We start from the raw sequence: 19668 nt of genomic DNA on the forward strand, positions 1-19668 counted from the left end.
TTCCAGTTTCATCTGCGTGAACCTAAAATGCTTTTAAGACATGGTATCGGATCTGCAAGATTTGCATACTACACAATGCCCGACCCCGGCAGTCTCCATATAACCTCTTGTAACAACAACCCCCCCCCAACACACACACAGAGTGCATTAATATTTACACATACAGGCTGTTTTGGAACGATGAACATTGAGCAGGGGGCTGTTTCACACTTGTGCCTCTGAATGGTCCATAAGGTGAAAGCCAACTGACAAATGAGGGGAAAACGAGCGCAAACATCTGTGACTCTCACTTCACCCATTCTTCGGCTTTTCTCTCACTCCGCCCCCTCTGCCACTCCTTACACACGCCTCCTTTTGCTGTCATTGGCAAACGGATCCCAGAGGGAATGGGTGATTGACAAGTGAGCGACGATAAGGAGCACACGCACACACACACAAACACACACAAACACACACACACAGAAATATATCAGAAGATGGACACTGTATAGAGACACACACATTCACAGCCGAGAGTTCACTGGTGCGTGCATACACACACACACACACACACAAAAACACACAGATGACTGGCAGGCATGACAATAGTCAGTGACACACCAATGACTTCCTGTCATGATGTTTGATTGGAAGCTGGTGTGTCATGCCCCCCCCTCCAACCAACACACACACCCCTTTCAAGCATGTGCTAATTATGAAACAATGGCAGCGATGTCTGGTCAGAACACATGGTTTTGTCCTGTATAAAGAACTTGAAACAAGAACTTGAGGAAATTCTGCGTTGCCTAACCCAAATCCCTATCCCCAAAGCTAACTGTGTTGTTTGTCTCTATGTAGCTGAATATATAACTAAGTAGAATAATGTGTTAGATACTCAAATGAGCTCTAAAAATCTGGATGATATAGAATTTTGTGACATCCTCACAATGCGACACTGCTCCAAACTAAATTCCAAAATTAAATTGAAATATGTCAGACGAAGCAAAAGTCATGTTCAGAAAAAATAACAATACTACAATGCAATACATGTAATTATCCTACAGAGAACGTGTGACAACAAGAGACTGTAATTAAAGATGGATGACTGGGACCACTATCAAGAAATCAAGTCCACACAATCAAGCCAGATTCAGACGCAGCCATTTTGGGGATTTGGAGCTGGAGTCTGCACAGCAGCGATCAGGGGATGGAGCCTTTGTAGTGAGGTCCCGATGAACACACTCGACCAATCAGGAGTCAGTGTCAGCTGTCAATAATGATATCTCACCCTGTTTTTCACCACCGTTTTAAAAGCATCAATTAAGAAAATGAAAACTAAACATGCTGGAAAAGTGAAAAAATATCTAAAAAAATGCCAGAAACAAATAAATTATTTGATGTGTACTTTTACTTTTATGAGGTCCATGCCCCATCCACTAACATGGAGGAGTGTCGGAGGCTTGGTTTATGACCTACACTGCAGCCAGCCATTAGGGGGCGATCAAGACCCTTTGGCTTTACTTTTGGGGAGCTGTCATTTAGTCCATCCTTTCATGCAGTCTTCGGTGTGAACAGACACATGCCCACATACAACATTTCCATCCACTTTCACGATCCTGAAACACACTCATTCTATTTGGAGATGATTTTTGATTTAATGGAGAGCTCCACCGAACAGAAAGTCTCCAGCTAATCACAGGGAGCGCAGCAACAAGTCCATTTTCTACCATCAGCCCTCTCATCTACACACACACACACACACACACACACACACACACACACACACACACACACACACACACACACACACACACACACACACACACACACACACACACACACACACACACACACACACACACACACACACACACACACACAGGTACAGTCTACAGTTTGAACAGACCTGGGCTAATAGGCCTAGCATGGAACTCAACCATAATAGACCCCACAGTGGAGCTAGTCAGCCCTAATGGGCCCCACCGTCAGATGGGCTAATAGTCCCGATGATGGAGCACTTTAAGTCTAACAGAGGCACTGCATTATGACCAGGTGGAGAGTGGAGAGAGGGGAAGGAAGGGAAAAAGGGGGCAAATATGTGGGAAAGTGTGATTATAGACATCAATAAGAGGTCAAAATGAAAGAGAACAGACTTAACGTTCAAAGAGGATCGTGCTCTAATTGTAACAGTTCTTTTTTTGTTTTTTGGGGGGGTTTTGTGGCTGCGTCCAATTACGTTGCTCTTTGATTTTAAATTTTTGCTTGGGTAAACATACATTCTAAATAAAAGTTTCTTTTGAAAGTAGATTATGCGGTAGACAGTCAGCAAACACACACGCACACATATGGACAGATACACAAAAGCCCACACAGACACACACACCACATGGAGCAGGACAAGATGGAGGTGGGTACAGCAGTGCATGATTACGACCAGGCAGGCAACCATGCATTTATTATCATAGATTCCCATAAATTCACGCCGCTTTAACTCTGCAAATGAACAGCATGCACACTTGCATATATACATCCAGCAGCAGTCACATAAACATGATGCACTGGCAACAGCAGCGTCTGTCCCTCTCTGGGTCTGGTAGACCTCGTCCTCTCCCAATCGCACCTAATAGATTTACATATATTCATTTGAACAGTCTCTCGCTTTCAATAACACACACACACACACACACACACACACACACACACACACACACACACACACACACACACAGACGACATTTCCACTTAAGATCCAAACTCTCAACCCATGGCAATTATGTTTGTTGACCAATAAGTTATGGTTGTAGGTGTGTGTGTTTGTGTGCGTGTGTGTCTGTGCAATATGAATGTTCCGAGGCAAAGGGTTGCCAGATTTGTTTCAATATCAGGCATATCTGTTTGAATAAGAAGGAAGAAAGATATATAGATCAGAGAAGAACAAAGGGTCACACAACTGACATCAATTTGCAGAGAATACACAGAGACACACACACACACACACACACACACACACACACACACACACACACACAAAGTGTCTGAGGAATATTCACAGAAACCATGTGCCAAATAGATGACAACCATCTGACCGTGTGACCAATCGTGTTTTATCACTACATGAATATTCATAACATAGGACGACTACCACCCTACACGCACACACACACACAACTCGACACACACTTGATTGGCATAACTGACTGGCAGGTGGCAGCAGTTCACATGACACAGCCAGCTGTCCACTTTAAAGGGGCGTTTACAGCAAACATCCACAGTCTGTCTTTAATATCTGGGTTATAACAGTGTGAATTATAGTAAATTACATTCAACTTGTTCTACTCTTCTACAGCGTCTCTTCATTGAAGTGAAAAACTACATTTGAATCCAGCCTTGGATTTGGGAAACCAGCGAAAAGGTAGAATAAACAAAACCTTAACACAATAGTATATTTAAGAGTTTTTTGTGCGAACCAACATATGAAACAAAATGAACATTTGCTCCAGTAAAACCAGAGGCCTTAGAGGAAGGTTGAGTATCCCGTAGCGTCCTCTCCTCCTGAGCATTAGGCCGATCCAAGCTGGCCTCAGATGAATGTGACAAATCAGCAGCTCGGCTTAGATTGAACTGTACTGAATAGCACCAATTTGCCTTCTCAGTCTCCCACCATTACATGCAATCAAATGCAGATAGGGAGCTGGAGCTGAAGGGAGCAGACAGAGGAAAAAATTGAAATGAGGAAAAGATCGTGGGGGAGAGAGGGAGGGAGGGAGGGAGGGCGGTTACAGGAATATGACGAGAAGGACACGAAGGAGGGAAGGTTGAGATTATCACTGGGCTCTAATCAAGACCCTCTTATGGAGATGAGAGATGGGGTGCAGAGGAAAGGTCTAAATATATCCTTGGGTGTCTTATACGGTTTCTTAAGGCACTTAAGGCAATAAGTGATCGGGGAATTGGCGGTTAGATGAAAGGATGGATGGAGAGACGGGAGCGGAGAGGAAAGGCGTGGGTCGATTAAACTGGAGAATTCTTGGGTGTGCCATACGAGCTGTCCAGACCATAATCAAACAGAGTGGTGGATAGGAGGAAGAGAAATGGATGAACATAAACCGAAGGGGTTTGGTGCGACCTCACCTGAACTCTGACACTCTTAAAGCAGTGCTAATACTGGTAAAGACTGAGTGATGGAGTGAAGGAAGTGAGCAAATGTATATGTAGTCTGTATATTAAGGTGGGTTATGTAGTGCCTCGGGGGGGTAAAGGAAAAAAAATTATAGTGGGAAAGACGGAAGCGGAGCAAGAATGGTGGAGAACCTGAGGCGTGGAATATGTAAGGTTTTCACTTGTTGTATTGCATATTTATTATCATATCTCTTATTAATTTCCTTTTAATGTTGTTTAGCAATTATTAATACATGAATAATGAATAATAATTATGATAAACTCATCTTATTTTTGATAAGCATGTATAGAATATAAAAACCTTGAGATAAACAGTAAACTGCCTTGTGTCATCATTCCTCTTCACCTCAGTGATCTACCCTGCAAATGAACTACTGGACAACTACTGTCTGTGGGGTTTATACCACACTAACCAATATTCAACTCAACCATTCATTCCCTGTTACCATAACAGGCTCCACGTGTCTCTGTGAAAGAATCTGTTGTTGCGAGTGAAGAGAGGACAAAGGAGCGAGGGGGCAATTCTGCAAGTGTGTTTGTTGCTTGTTCAACGGGTGTCTGATAAACCGCTCTGTGTGTGTGTGTGTGTGTGTGTGTGTGTGTGTGTGTGTGTGTGTGTGTGTGTGTGTGTGTGTGTGTGTGTGCCTGTGTCAGCCTTGCCCTCCTGCAAACAGACAAACAAACAGCACAGAGCAGAGCAGAGAAGCAGGGAGGCAAAAATCACCTCAGGGTTTTTCAGTGGCGTTCTTAGTCTGCCGCGCGCTGCACATTAGTCATGCACAGGTCGACCCACAGGTCGGTTCATGGGCAGGTTCATGTAAACTTACTAGAAAATATCACAGGTTTGGGCAAGTTGGGTCAAAAAAGAGACAAAGCAGCAGATGTGACCAAGTTTTAAATAACTTTAAGAAACGTCTTGTTGTAGATACTCTGGATTAGTTCAGGATTAGTCCACCTTTCACTTAATGACTCTCTCTCTTTCTCTCTCTCTCTCTCTCTCTCTCTCTCTCTCTCTCTCTCTCTCTCTCTAGTAGCAACAGAGTGCACTACTGTTATTACTGAAATAAACAGCACCTCTCTGGTCACCTCTGCTATTCTGAGAGACGTACATCAGGCAGCAGAGGCTACTTTTCATCTGATTTCTTAGTCCTTTTGTTTCATGTTCTTATTATTACCTCCACCAAATTTAGGGGACTGATATCTATGAGTGTGTGTTGGGCCCTGGTGGAGGTATGGACTCTACTGAGAACCATTCTACTTCATATAAATGATGATTCATGAAAGGGAATTCAGTGAATATTTGTATTGGCTCGTGATTATCAGCTACAATTCTGCTCTGAGAAAACTAACAGTCATTTAATTTGTGTAGTTATTGGCCAACGATGTAGAACAATATACGTCTAATAATCTTATCATCAAGTACCGCGGTCCAAATAATGGACCATGTTGGTGAGCTATGGTTGAACTATGGCTAAAGCAAATGTGTAAGACATGTCCTTAATGTCCAAATCACTAAATCACTAGATGTTGAACAGTCTGAAATCAGTTCTTCACTTCATTAAAAACAAATATTTTCTGAATAAGTGATGTCTGTTGTTAAGATGTGATGTCTGCTGCTAATGCAACAAAAATACTAAAGACTATATGACAATAAACCAAAGAAATCACAAAGAAATCACAAAGAAAAGGAATGAACTGTGCTATAGAGTGCACATCACTTAGATCTGAGTATCCATCTCATATCTCTTCTCTTGCATCAGCTTCTCTTTGCCGGGACGTAATTATAAACAGGCTTAAGTACAAACAGCCATTTCTCACCAGTGAACAAGAGAGACCACAAAGTTGAGGGTGAGAAAAACAAGGTGAGGAAAAGGTGAACACTTTGAAAGAGAGGACACAGACTCTATTCAATTAGGTAACATTAAAGCATATTAGTCTTATTGCCCAAACATTTCACTTTAAATAACGTGCACCCCTGAGAGATAATCACTGTGATAAAGTGTGGAATCTGGGAGCGTTTCTCTGTGTTCGGGTTCACAGGCTGCTATTGTGAGCGTATTTTGAAAAGACTGAGGCTTTATTTTGTTTTTCAATTTGCCGCGAGTAAGTGTTATTCTTCAGATCGACATCTGTGTAATGGTCATGTGAAATCCCATTTCAGAAACAGCCACAGCCAAAAGAAAAAGCAGCATATTAGCTAGGCAGTGAGGTAAAAAGGACAAATTGTTCATTGGAACACTTTGCCCTATTCACGCCTGGTGTGGACCTATGCCCCATTCACTGCGATATAGCATTAGAGTTAATCACTTGAAAGAGTTCTGACAGATCATTTTCAGGAGCTCTTAAGGAAATTGGGGCAGCGCTCTAACAGTAGACTTTGTGTGCCTTCATATGAGAATGTGATAGGGTTTCATGAGGGGGAAAAGAGCCCAGTGTGCATGTTTAACAGTCATGTTACTTATGAAAGCAGGTTTGCATGCAAGACATGACCTCGTTTTGAGGTCAGATCATCTAACCAGGGGGTTAACCTGATTATCAGCCAGTTTAAAGATGTAGTTACCATGTTGATGTAAAGTTTATGGTATATATCATTTTTGTATGTGTGAAAACATTAAAAGAACATGACTACGGTGGAATGCTTAATACACCAAACATTTCTGTTCATCAGTTTCACAAAAGGCCCCAGAAACCCAGTTCACACTACACAACTTGCTGTCTTTAGATCAGGAGTCTTGTCAGTTCATACTACACGACCCAATGGTGGAAGGGCATCAGACGCTACACGATCTTTCCCCAGGAGAGACACACCCGAGAAAACACATGCGAGATGGGGCACGGAGAATCTGTCTGATTGTCCTGCTCTTCTGGCATCCTGCTCATAAAATGACACGTAAAGCTGGAGGAGAGCTGAAACGCTTCTGTGTAGAATATAAAAGAATAGAACAAATAAGAAAACTAATCCAGCCTGACCTGAGCCCGACAGGCTTTCTGTTCGTTCTGTCCAAACCCGACCTGAGACCCAGTGAGTTTGTGTTACCTTGTCCCTCACACACATGGTTATTGCTTGATATCCCTGATTACAGACATATGAAGTGTAAAGGTCCAGGGGCTCATCACCCCTACGTACGCCTGCGTATACCACGCTGATCAGGTGGTCATTCGTCTGCGTCGCTGGCAAATCGGGCTAAAAATCCTGTAGTGGTAACTACATTGCTAGACATGATATGAATTTACCAGATAACATTGGTCATAAAAATCTCACTCACATGTACGGTTTACATAGAAAGACACAAAATGAACGCATGTCTAATCCTTTAAAATAATCCTCTCCCGCTCCCTTATCTCTCTCTGTCTCACACGCTGTTACTCACCTCAGAAGACCAAATCCTATTTTCTTGCTCTTCTTCTCCGTCTCTTCGGGCTCCTCCGCTTTCTTTTTCTCTTTTCCTTTTCCCTTGTTCTTCTCTTTCTTCTTTGTCTTGGCTTTCTTTTTCTTGTCCTTTTTGCCCTTCTCCTCTATCTGATCCCCCACTCCCTGGCGAGATGAACTGCTGGCTGGGGTGTCACGGCCTGAGCTCGGGTCCGAACCATCATCTGTGGGGGGACCAGAAGAAGAAGAAGAAGAAGACAAGAAAGATGAGGATTAGAATAAAAATGGTGTTTTACAGAGTAGTATTAGTGAATGACAAGAACTTCAATTGTCTCCACTGCTGTTGTTTTGTTAGAATTTAAAAAACTAAAATAAAACCAGAGATTGAAAATGATCGTGCACCTATCCATCTCTCCACTCCTCATTTCCACAGCAGATTTATTAACTTGACAGAGAATGAATTAACTCTTCAATAATAAGAAAGCAAAAATGTTCAAAGCGTAAACTGCAATGCCTCATTAGTTCCTCAACAGACTGGAGCTCTGGCCTTGAATAACAATGATGTCACGCATACACACTCACACGCACACGCACACGCACACGCACACGCACACACACACCACTTGTCAGATTTTATAAGATAACCAAACCAAATTAGTTACTTCAATTGAGATTTAACTTTGTGTGGATATTCACTTCACCCTTAATTACAAAGACTGTCTTCTGACAGGATAGAAATGTAATGTAATTGTGTGTGTGTGTCTCTGTGTGTGCAACATGCTTGTATAATAAGCAGCTAAGAACCGAACATGACCGTGGCCACAGCTGTGACCTCTGTAAAGCTTCCATCAGAGCGTTGCATGTGTACTTTCTGAGAGGCTTTTAAACAGTTCTCAATAAACTACTGAGGTTTGCCTGTAATATCGGAACCGCAAAGTTAGAGAAGTTTGTTCTAAGCAACATGAAAATGTATCTAGTTCAAATTAAAAGAGCCAATAACATACCACGGTCATGATTCATCATATAAAGTCAATCACAGCTATTTTCTTTATTACACCAAACTACAACAGTGTAAAACATTGGAAAATACTTATTTGTTTGAAGTACGTTACAATGTGCTGTGTTTTAATAGCTATGTCACGGGATGGAACTCACCACAAACCATTATAACATTCTGCTGTTTACGACTGCTCCCCAACACCACACTGGTGTGTGGGGAAGGGACATTACAAGTAGACAAAACAGGGAAATTAGACACTCAGAGAGCACATATCTCTTCCAAGACCCAGCAGCCCCCTCATGAAACCACGATTAAATTCACTCCATCCAGATTTTTGTTTGGTTCTGCACCAAATTTCTCAAACTCATAATTATCAGTTCTCTAAAAATGCCAGATTTTTGTCCCCATCTAGATCCATGAATTATTCTCTGAGAAATCAACGAAAAAAAATCCAGATCCAAAATTGAATGGGTTCTTTCCTGACATCCTCACATCAAGAGTCGTAATCCATCTATAGCTGTTTTCTCAAAATCATGCTAAATAACAGATTAATAATCACAGATGAAAACATATCCTCGTGGTGGAGGTAAAAACAAAAAAGAAAGAGGCACAGATTAAACAGAAATAAGCTAAAACGAACATGTGAAGAAAGACAGAAGAGGATACAGACATAAACAACTTTTCACCACTATAATCCCCCCCCGGTTGACATAAGACATTAAAAGCCACTGAGTCAAAGCCTCAACTGGACGCTCCTCTTGACAACTGAATTCACTGGAAACTGTGACGCACTGTATAGCTTTAGCTGGACTCACTCAGGATCCCACACAATGAATCAGCCACACATCAACCCAGATTAAACATTCACTTGTTTAAACAGCGTGTTCCCTCCCAATCACCAGTGGTGTGTCGGCACAGCAGCTGATCCACCTCTGGAAGCCTGACAGACGGAAACTGATGAGCTTTGATATTTGACACAGAAGTGAAGATGTAATTTAGATGTAGAGAGAGAGAGAGAGAGAGAGAGAGAGAGAGAGAGAGACACACACAAAGAGGGCGAGATCTTCAGTGTGCTTTTCAGAGTCCTGCTATCTGTCAATTAACAGCAGCTCTCAAAGTGTTGAACATTCAGAAAGATGGTGACAGATGCGGCCGCCGCGTGTGCGTGGTGTTGACTTGCCCTATTAGTCCTATCCTGTGTGAGAGTAGTGATCTGAAACAGTCCGACTCATTACTCTGGTGGTGACTGATAAGAGTTTGCTGCTAATAATGCAGCTGGGAATTGAACCGCAACAACCCCTTACCCCACCCCCCCTCAATGAAACAGACTAAGCAATGGCTATTTAGCTCCCGGATAAATATTTAAAGTGAAAGCCCAACTCAACATGGAAATCACCTACTGTGATGAAACGCTGCTGCTCGGCACCATATGTGTTGATCATTTCAGGCATGACGTATAAAAACAAAGTGAGAGTAATTGGGAAACTTGTTGCATATGGAAGTAAGTCATGTAATTTTGGGAAAATAATAAAAGGTCACTTTTGGATTGTCTCATCAGACTAAACACTCCAATCAGTGACGTCAAAGCATTTGGGGAAATTCCTTATTTTAGACCAGCTTCACTACAGATATTTAAACCTTTTTTAACCAGAATAAATATGTTGGAACACTTCACCCCTGTTTTAGACTTTTTACACTGGTTAATATTATGCTTAAGAATAGATTTTAAGGTTCTTTTAACTACTTAGGAGGAGGCACTTAATGGTCTGACTCCTCAGTATATAACAGATCTTTGATCCCCATTCAACACTGCTCACACTCTGAGGCCCTCGGGCAGGGGCCTTTTAACTCTTCCAGATTCTCAGCTGAAGACAGAGCTTTTGCAATAAGAGCCCAGAGGCTGTGGAACACCCTGCCTGAGGAAATACAGCAGGCTGACTTGGTAGCTTCCTTCAGATCCAATATTAAGACATTGCAACAGTGCAAAAAGTGCAACATCCAGGGTAAACTGTCTCATTTTCTCTATATAAAACAGCACACCTTCATACACGCACGCCAACACGCTGTTCATCTCCCTTACCGTCGTCATCTTCAGGCGGCCCATCGTAGGATTTATCGATAGCTGCCCTGAAGCTCTCGTTGCAGCCTCTCCCCCTGACCATGTTTGGGCGAGGACGGTGGAATGGGAGGAGTTCGTTTTTCCTGTTCACCTCTGACATGGCCGTCTGGAGACTCTCCAACGAACTGGATTTCTTCAGGCCGAGGGTGGGGCCCAGTTCTACGGGACTCGCCGGAGCTGCGGTGGCAGAGGGGGGACACAGAAAGGCAGATGCATTAGTCTCCTCGTAGCTCTACTAATCATGGATATGATGGAAATACAATTAAAATGAACGAGGGACCTGAAAGGCATGTATATGGAAGGAAATGACCAAAAGTCTGATGAGGCCATTAAATAGGTTAATTCCTGCCGTCCCTGGGTCTGATTGGGTTAAAAAGCCTGTGGAGCCGGAAAGACCTCGACATGTCTGAGCCCTGAGAGCGGAGCCAAGGACGGAAAAAAATACAGTGATGCAGTTAACTGTGCTGTTGTTGAGTTTGTGATGGATGTGAAGTCTGCTTCACTGTTACTGGTTCTCCATCCATCATCTCAAGTATACCGCGAGAGATATTACTGAGGGAGGGAGGGACGCGGCGGAGAGGATGATGAAGGGGAGAGCAATGTGTGAGGAGACGGCGGAAAGGGAGAGGGGGACTGAGGCGGAGATCAGAGATGCTGTGGAGATAAGTTGTGTAGCTTAATAATTTCCAGCGTATATAATTTCCAAGTGGGAAAAAAATTAAGCCATGTCTTTCGTTAAGCAGACTACCTTAAAGTCTTGGTATCCTGCTGCTCAAACTCTAAAGCTAATGACAGGCTGACTGCTTGAGATGGACCGGGTTTATTGTTATGTCCCTGCAGCATGTGAGGGCTGCTGAGTGTAAAACAAAAGAGCAGCAGGGAGGTAATGTATGTTTTCTGTTCGGTCTGTCACCGTGTGCCACCGGAAACAGGGAGGACACTGATGGCAGGCGAGATGGGGAGGAAAAGGGACAGGAGGAACGACGACAGGGAGACAGCAAATTAAGTTCCCTCCGAGGAATTCCACGGTGTCAGAGAGGGAGACAGAGAAAAATGGGAAGGAGGGAGGAAGGCTGGGCTCGCTGCCAACTGAAAATACTGGTAATCCTTACACACACACACACACACACACACACACACACACACACACACACACACACACACACACACACACACACACACACACACACACACACACACACACACACACATTTTGGATTCCTTGCTGGCTCTGGCTTGTCGATATGATGCCACTGTGATTCATGATAGCCAAACCTGCATCACTTTAGCTAATGATTCCCCATACACACATGACTGCTCTTTGTGTGTGCTTGTGTGTGTGTGTGTGGGGATATGAGAGGGCTGATGTGGCTTCCACATCTATTTAAAAAAACATTAACCAAACACACACAAACACATAAAGAGTAATAACACATACTGAATGTATGCACATGCATAATTTAAGGCGGCTGCTGGGGGAGGAGATGGACAAGGGCCATAACTCCCATCCATAAACACAGTACACATGGCATGCAGATGCACACTGGAGCAGTAAACATCATCAGATGATATGTGATTCCACTGCACTGGATCAACCCTGGATTGATGCTGTAGAATAAGTTTGACACAACTGGATAGATACAAGTCAACAGAATATAACTTTAAGTTCTCAGACATTTCTAGACAACATGTACTTTTCAAAACTCTTCGCACAATGATTCAGGCCAAATGAGTACGTGTTTAGGTTAAATGACAGTATTTACACGATGGTAGATGTTATGGACCAATGGGCTTGAGAAACAGTACAGACTGGCAGTGTTGCAGCGAGAGATCTTTCAACTCAATTCAGCTTGAAACAAATCAAAATTAAATTTGTTATGACATGTTAACATATGACAAAGAACTTTGGCCTCATGTTTGTTACACCACTGGTCTTCAATATGTGTGGTCCAGTATTCTGGATCACACATCGAGGTCAACAGGGTCTGCTCAGCATTTCACAGACACACAGCAGCTGTCAATCAGAAGATTTTAGCCAATATGTGTGATATATTGATTATACATATGTGTGATAAGAATAACCTGGAGCGACAAAAAACATGTTTGAGGAAAAAGTATCTGTGGTGTATTCAGACTTATTAGTTTGGTCCATGTCTGATCCACTAACATGGAGGTGGCGGGGTTTATGACCTATACTGCTGCCAGCCACCAGGGGGAAATTGAGTTGCTTTGGCTTCACTTTTGGGGAGCCTTAATATCGCCCATGTTTATTTACAGTTGGTGACGAGTCTGAAGTAAAATCACTTCTCAGGCCGAGTGTGGTGTGCAAAGTTATATATGTCCATTTCAATAGCTAATCCACTGCTTGAAATCTCAAAGGACCGGGGATTAGAGCTGCCAGTAACTTTTGAGCCAAGGCCACGAAAAGCATGAATAAACTCTGCATGAATCGTCCGGGATTTCTGATGTATTATTCCTTTTATTCACACTCCTGAAACTCCTCACGCCAACATGGCTGCAGTTGCCAACAACATTCTCAAAACACAAGCAGCATCAAAGTTAAAAAGGCATCTGACAATAAATTCCTAATCCAGCAAAAGACACGCCTAGATTTGTACAGATCAGTTTGGGATAATGCATTCCACATTAACCGTGAGTTGTTGTCGTCAATGCAAGGTGCAAAGACAGAGGTTCATTCTCCGCTGGGGCGATCGACTAAGTTTGAGGACAACTACAATCAGTATAATTCAGTCTGTGGCCTCTGAGTCCAAACTCATCTGATTGCAGAGGGTTTGGATAGAAGGACGATATAAACAGTGGTAAAATAGCTTTGTGCTGTTTGGCTGAGTTATCAGGCAATGAATCACACACACACACACACACACACACACACACACACACACACACACACACACGGACACACACACTGGGTGATGAGCAGGCATCCACATACCAAAACATACACACAAACACACACTTGGTCTCTTACACACAAAGCATTTTGCTGTGAGTAGCAGGATTTGTGTCATAAATGTAATTACTGCTGTCCAAGTGTAAGATGATAGAATTAAGCTGCTTTTAGAGAGAGAGGGAGAGAGAGAGAGTGTGTGCGAGAGAGAGTGAGAGAGAGAGGGAGGGAGGGGGAGAGAGAGAGAGAGAGAGAGAGAGAGCTGGAGGCAGGGGGAGAGAGAGAGAGAGAGTGAAGAGATGACAAGCTAGACAACAGTAACAAAGTGGTCTGAGGGAAAGGATACGAGAGTGTGTGTGTGTGGGGGGGGGGTGTGGAAGAGAAAAACAGACATTGGGAAGGAGTCGAACAGAAAGAGACAAACAAAGGCGAGCGAGCGTGCTGAACGAAAGAGGAGAGGAGGGACAACAAGAGAGAGAGACAGAGGGAAATACAAAATTAAAAGCCAAATGAAAACGAGAGAGCGCGCCAAGCTATCCCAAGGCTATTTTGTTGGCAGGAAGGCAACGGGCTACTTTCAAAGTCAAATTTACACCAAGCAGTGGCTTAGCAGCAGAATGCGGTGACACAGACGGCACAGTCAGCAAGAGCACCAGTAAGGAGATGGAGCGACTTCATCTCTGTGGTTCTTTACATCATCGTGCACCCAAGAAAATGGTTTTTCACTAAGATGAATATTCAACTTCTCTCACAGATGAAGAAAACATGTGTTTGTTTGATAAAAAATGGCTGATCTTCTTGTTGGCACTCTCACCTATCAAATTAATGAGCCTCAGTTGTTCTTACTTGAATGTATGTCTTTATTTTAACACAGATCTGTTGTCGGAGGAAACAAAGCTTCAAGTGAAACTGCAGAATTAAAGGGAGCAGATAACAAGTCCAGGTCAGGATCGTCATTATTACTTCAGCCAAGGAAGATGTTTGTTCCCTTGTCCATACGCTTGTTTGTTGGTTTGCTTGTCAACAGGATTACACAATAAATTCTCTGTGGAAGGATGGGACATGGGCCAAGAGAGAACCCATTAAATGTTACCGTGGATCTGGACAAAGGGGAAGATCCAGGAATATTTTATTACTTTCTTGAAAAGCGAGATAAGGCATTTTTTATTTTCATCGATTTCGAGCTAGTATTACATGGATCTTGATGGAAAAAATCTTATTATACTTAAGGGATAATATCTGAGTGTGTGCAATTTGGGGTGGATCCAAATAAAAACCTTAAGTGAATTTAAATGTGTTTTTACAAGGGGCCTGTTGGCAAACTGGAAACTCACTGAAGACACAAGATGACACCTCCCGACACAAAACATAACATATTCCGATTCTCTCAACCACAAGTGAGACAGAACATTGGTCAGGCTTATTATACGTCATAGACAATATGAGAGAAGCCAGAAGACGTATTAAGTCACAAATTCCTCGACACTCACTTTCCCATCAGCGGGCGTTGCCCCGAATTTCGAACCAGAGTTGAAGAGTACATCACAACACAAATACTTCACTACCCAACCCAGCGATTATAGAAGGACGTACTGTGCTGTGTAGACAACAGCACTGTGAGGACATTCCTTTTGTGCGACCATGTCTGCAGGACATATGCTGACTTATTTTTTTAATACACAATTGTATTACACAAATTCTACCTGCAATGTCATGGCTCTTCAGTGTGAGCATGTATGTTTAATTACCTCTTCATCAAACTGTGAATGCTCTTAACAGGAAGATGTTAGCACAACATATGTGTACTTGGTTTGTGCATGTGTGTGTGAGATATCTCAGTGTGTGTGAGATATCTCAGGCTACAGAGGGAAGATCCATCAAGCAAGCAACATTTTCTTTTTATATAACGTGTGTGTTATGTGAGTCAATCTCCCAGACGGTGAAATGAGGTTTTGCTATCCCACAGGGCTTCATATTAATTGAATGGGCATCATAAAAACAGTAAAAACATGTGACATCATGCTCAATCTCATGTCTCAGGTCAGTATTTACTGGTTCTTTGCTTGATGCAGCGGCTGCAGCACTGAACAGCAACAATTTAAAAAGGAAATACTGAGAGATGATAACGCCGATGTAGCATGATGGACTGGTCTCCACAGAAACCACCACATTCAAGTATAATGGACCAGAACTGACTCCAGACATCTGTCATTTCAATGTTTTTTCTCTTCATTTGCTATCCCCATTTGTGAGTTGTGTAACGGTTTTGACATAACTTCCAGCACCCGAACAGACACACAAAATCACATGACTACAATTCATCTTTTTGTCAAACCCCGTTACATTTACCTTAAGTGTATTAAATCAGAAAACACAAGTTCAGAAGTATCTGTGAAAAGTCGAATCAGACTCAATGACCGAACAATCAATACTGCTGACTTGCATGTGTCCTTTTATCTGCAAACTGAGGATCAATGACATCCTACTTCTCCAACTCAGTGGTTAACAGCAATTAAGTGTACTTCTATTATTTTGTGGTCAGTAATGTAGCATTAATTTCTGATGTATCACAGAGAATAGCAACATGTAATCCCAGATCAAGATTAAATCCATAAACTGTATCTCTGTTGTATACAACCAAGAACGTTCACTCTTCAACGCACACACAAAACTCTGCGGGAATGTACCGGTTGTGTCCAGGACACAAGACAAATGGTCGCCCTCTCTTTGTGCTGCACTCTCACGAGCATCATTCGATGTACAGTGCGGCAAATGTCAGTGATCGGTGTGCAGAGGCTGATTGAGATGAAGAGCTGCACCAGCAAGAAACGACAGCGCTGACCATCTCCTGATTACTGCTCACCTTTATTGGCTTACTGGAGGAGATGGAGGGGGGGGGGGGGGTCAAAGGCCATTAAATATACAGCGAGGCAGCCAAGAGGATGCACACAGAGAGAGAGACAACCAGCGTGTGCTAAACAGAGATGACCAGACACACACACAAGGAAAAAAGGTGTTTAAGATCGAGCACCTGCTCACATTAACACACAAAGCAGAGATTGCTTAGTTCAGCTGTTTGAATCCTGCGTCTAAGAACAGTTGTAGAGAGCTAATGCGTGGTGGCATTGGGGAGCGTTTAAACACACACACACACACACACACACACACACACACTCAGAGATGTGCTGCTCTCCTTGTGACAAATTAATCCATCAATCCACATCAGCCTAACAAGGTGGCTTTCAGGTTAATTCCACAGCAAAGTCTGCAAGAGCCACAGAGACGAGGAAACAATGAAAAGCTGAGAAATCCCATAAAAAAAAAAAATGATAACGAGAGAAAGAGGGAGATGAAGAGAGAAATGAGGAGGAAATCACAGGGAGGAGACAGAAGGGGACAGAGAGAGATGTGGCCCTCTAAAGACGCGGTTTTGGCAGAGCTTGTCAGTGTGTGACTGTTGTCAAAGTCAAAGTTCCACCAGGGAGAGATTCAGACAATGGACTGCGCCAGTCTCCCTCAGCATCGTACTGGCCCCCTGATGTACACACACACTGACACACACACACACACACACACACACACACACTGACACACATTTATGTTCTAAGCTCCTCTGCCTGTTTGTCTCTAAGCCTGAATGGCGTTGGCAAGAAAGAGAGTGAAAGAGAGACAGAGACAGCAAAGCGAGAGCTGGTCGGGGATAGAGGGACAAACATTAGGCAATAAAAAGACATTAAACTATCATAAAAGTATAAAAAAAAGGATTTGACTATTGAGTATTTTTTACTTGGATGTGTTTGAAGCGTGTCCTCACAAGTACAGACAGATGGCAATAATTCCACAAAAAAAAGACCCTCTGTCGCTCACATTTTTCTAAAAGTGCAAAACCGAGGGCATTGATCCACATACAGTTCTCCTTAGGAACACACACACACACAGATCATCATCTCCTTTAGATATTCATTGATCACCATTTATTTTCACAAAGAAACATCTCCTCTGCACTGATTGTAAGACACACACACACACACACACACACTGAGAGATCCCGGCTGTCCCCATCACCAAAGGAAATCGTGGTGAAGGAAACACAGCTGCAACCATTCATTTTACGTCCTGTCAGCAGTTTATGAACGCGTGTGTGCGAGTGTGTGTGTGTTTGACTGTACTGTCCTATTTCACACGAGTCTACACTTGAGAAACACACACACACACAGATATATTCTGTTCCTGCTTTATTTCTTCCCCCGTGACGCTGTTCACGCAGCGAGCGTTTCATTGTGACATTGATGATTTCTACCAGGAATTTAATTTGAAGCAACCCTTTCTGTCACAGCCTTTCACATTTCCCCTTCCACAGATGATTTGATTTATTATTGGAACGATCGGGCTCCTCTTTCTCTGCGCCACCGCAGAAACGTGAGGTTCGTCTGACCACAGACACACACACACACACACAGACACACACACACACACAATCAAGTCGTGTTTATTTGATCTCCTATTTCCATCACTTTGCATCTCAAGATTCTGAAAATGTATAATGCAATATGACATCTTGTAAGGCTCATTTTTTCCACAAGACGGTGGAGACTTTCCATTACCATAACATTATCCTAACGGTAATAGTTTCGCGTGTGTGTGTCGCTGTGGTACAGTTGCCCAGTGGGTTTTTTTGGGGTGTGGAGAAAAAAAAAAAGACCGTTGCTGGAAGTGAAAAACAGTCTTCCCAGAAGTCATTGTCTTTAAAACTGCTCACTTCCCAAGACCCAACCCCGCACTCGCCTCTCTCTCACAGGAATCCATGCAGCTGTCTGACGTCCCAGCGCAGGGTTGTTGGAAGCATTTTTGGTTATAAAAAATACATTAGAGCGAAGGAAAAACCGGTTGGCAGCAAAAAGGTCATTCTTGCCAGGCACACACTCTCTTTAACAACTCTCTGGGCTACGTGGCTTTATAAAACAGGAGACACATTGTCGAGCAACAGGTACAGGGAATGTATAAACAGGCTTTAGTGATAAAACAACCCCCCCCCCCCCCAAAAAAAATAAAAAAGATTGGAAATCAACCGAGGTAAAAGAGATGAGCCCTTAAAGGCTTTGCTGGACATTCAACAGGTATATTTCTACAAGGTTTGAAACCAGATTAAAAAGACTTTCACATATCATTTTATTCCAGATTCACTGATAACAGAACACTTAATGAAACCAAATACCATAACTCACTCCAAATGCCTTTTTGTCTACTTTGATTTCAGTCAATAAAAAATAGAATTACAGGACAGGTTAAAACATATTAACTGTTCTGCAGCAAATGTCCTAGATAGTGGAAAATAAAACAACTGGCTGAACAGTCTCCTTATGAAAACCACATTTAAAAATTCACTAGACCTGAAAATTAGCTAATTACTATCTAATCGTGTGGCCCTACAGAGACAATCGAGACTTTGAACCTCCAGGTCTCTCTAACATGTTCCGTGACATCCCAAATTATAAGCTTGGTTTCTCAAACTGACTTTATGAGATTCAATAAACGTTGTGCTCTGCAGGTGCTGGAATCCAAAAAGAAAGTTGAATCATTTTACACCTGAAGGCAGCTGATAAATACTCAAGATGTGTCTGTTTTAAAGGCTCCAGACAGAAGAAAAAAAAAGGGCCACACACATTTTGACACTGTTGATAAAACCTGACAGTATTTTCGGAGTATGTTTCCAATGTCAAAGATGCTATAGGGTAGTGTTTAGGCGTGCTGCAGAAGATGAAAAGGAAGGGGCAGCCAGTTGTAAATGTAACTGACTTTTTTTTACAAAGCTTCCTACAACGAAGGAAAGAAATGTAAAAAACAGGAGTTAAGAATTAGCTCAATAAACTTGGAAAAGCAGCAAAACGTTGTCTGATGGAGAAACTATCAATCAGTGCCTGTTGGACTCTGACAATAAGCAGGCTGGAGACGACTCTCCACAACAGAAACTACAGACATGTCTCCTCCTTGGCTCGGGAGCTACGACGTGCGTGACACAGCCCAGCTACTGATTTAATAAAAGGGAAAAAGCAAAGTCTTTGAAAGTGCGGACGAACTGGCTTCCTTGAAATCAACAAACGGGCCAACAACTG

General features: G+C 42.7%; 1 protein-coding gene across 5 annotated transcripts in view; it reads right to left on the reverse strand.

Annotated features, from left to right (window-relative positions):
* The window catches only part of LOC117754722 (partitioning defective 3 homolog B-like), a 194088-nt gene that overhangs the window by 68971 nt on the left and 105449 nt on the right, over window positions 1–19668 (reverse strand). For all 5 annotated transcript variants that reach the window (XM_034573866.1, XM_034573864.1, XM_034573867.1 and 2 more), the window contains exons 19-20: window positions 10609–10824; window positions 7530–7752 (exon numbers count right to left, since the gene is read on the reverse strand). In XM_034573866.1, coding sequence (XP_034429757.1) covers window positions 7530–7752; window positions 10609–10824 — 439 coding nt within the window. The remainder of the gene's footprint in view (window positions 1–7529; window positions 7753–10608; window positions 10825–19668) is intronic.

This window comes from Hippoglossus hippoglossus, chromosome 21 (genome assembly GCF_009819705.1).
Source record: "Hippoglossus hippoglossus isolate fHipHip1 chromosome 21, fHipHip1.pri, whole genome shotgun sequence".
In the NCBI taxonomy this organism is placed as follows: domain Eukaryota; kingdom Metazoa; phylum Chordata; class Actinopteri; order Pleuronectiformes; family Pleuronectidae; genus Hippoglossus; species Hippoglossus hippoglossus.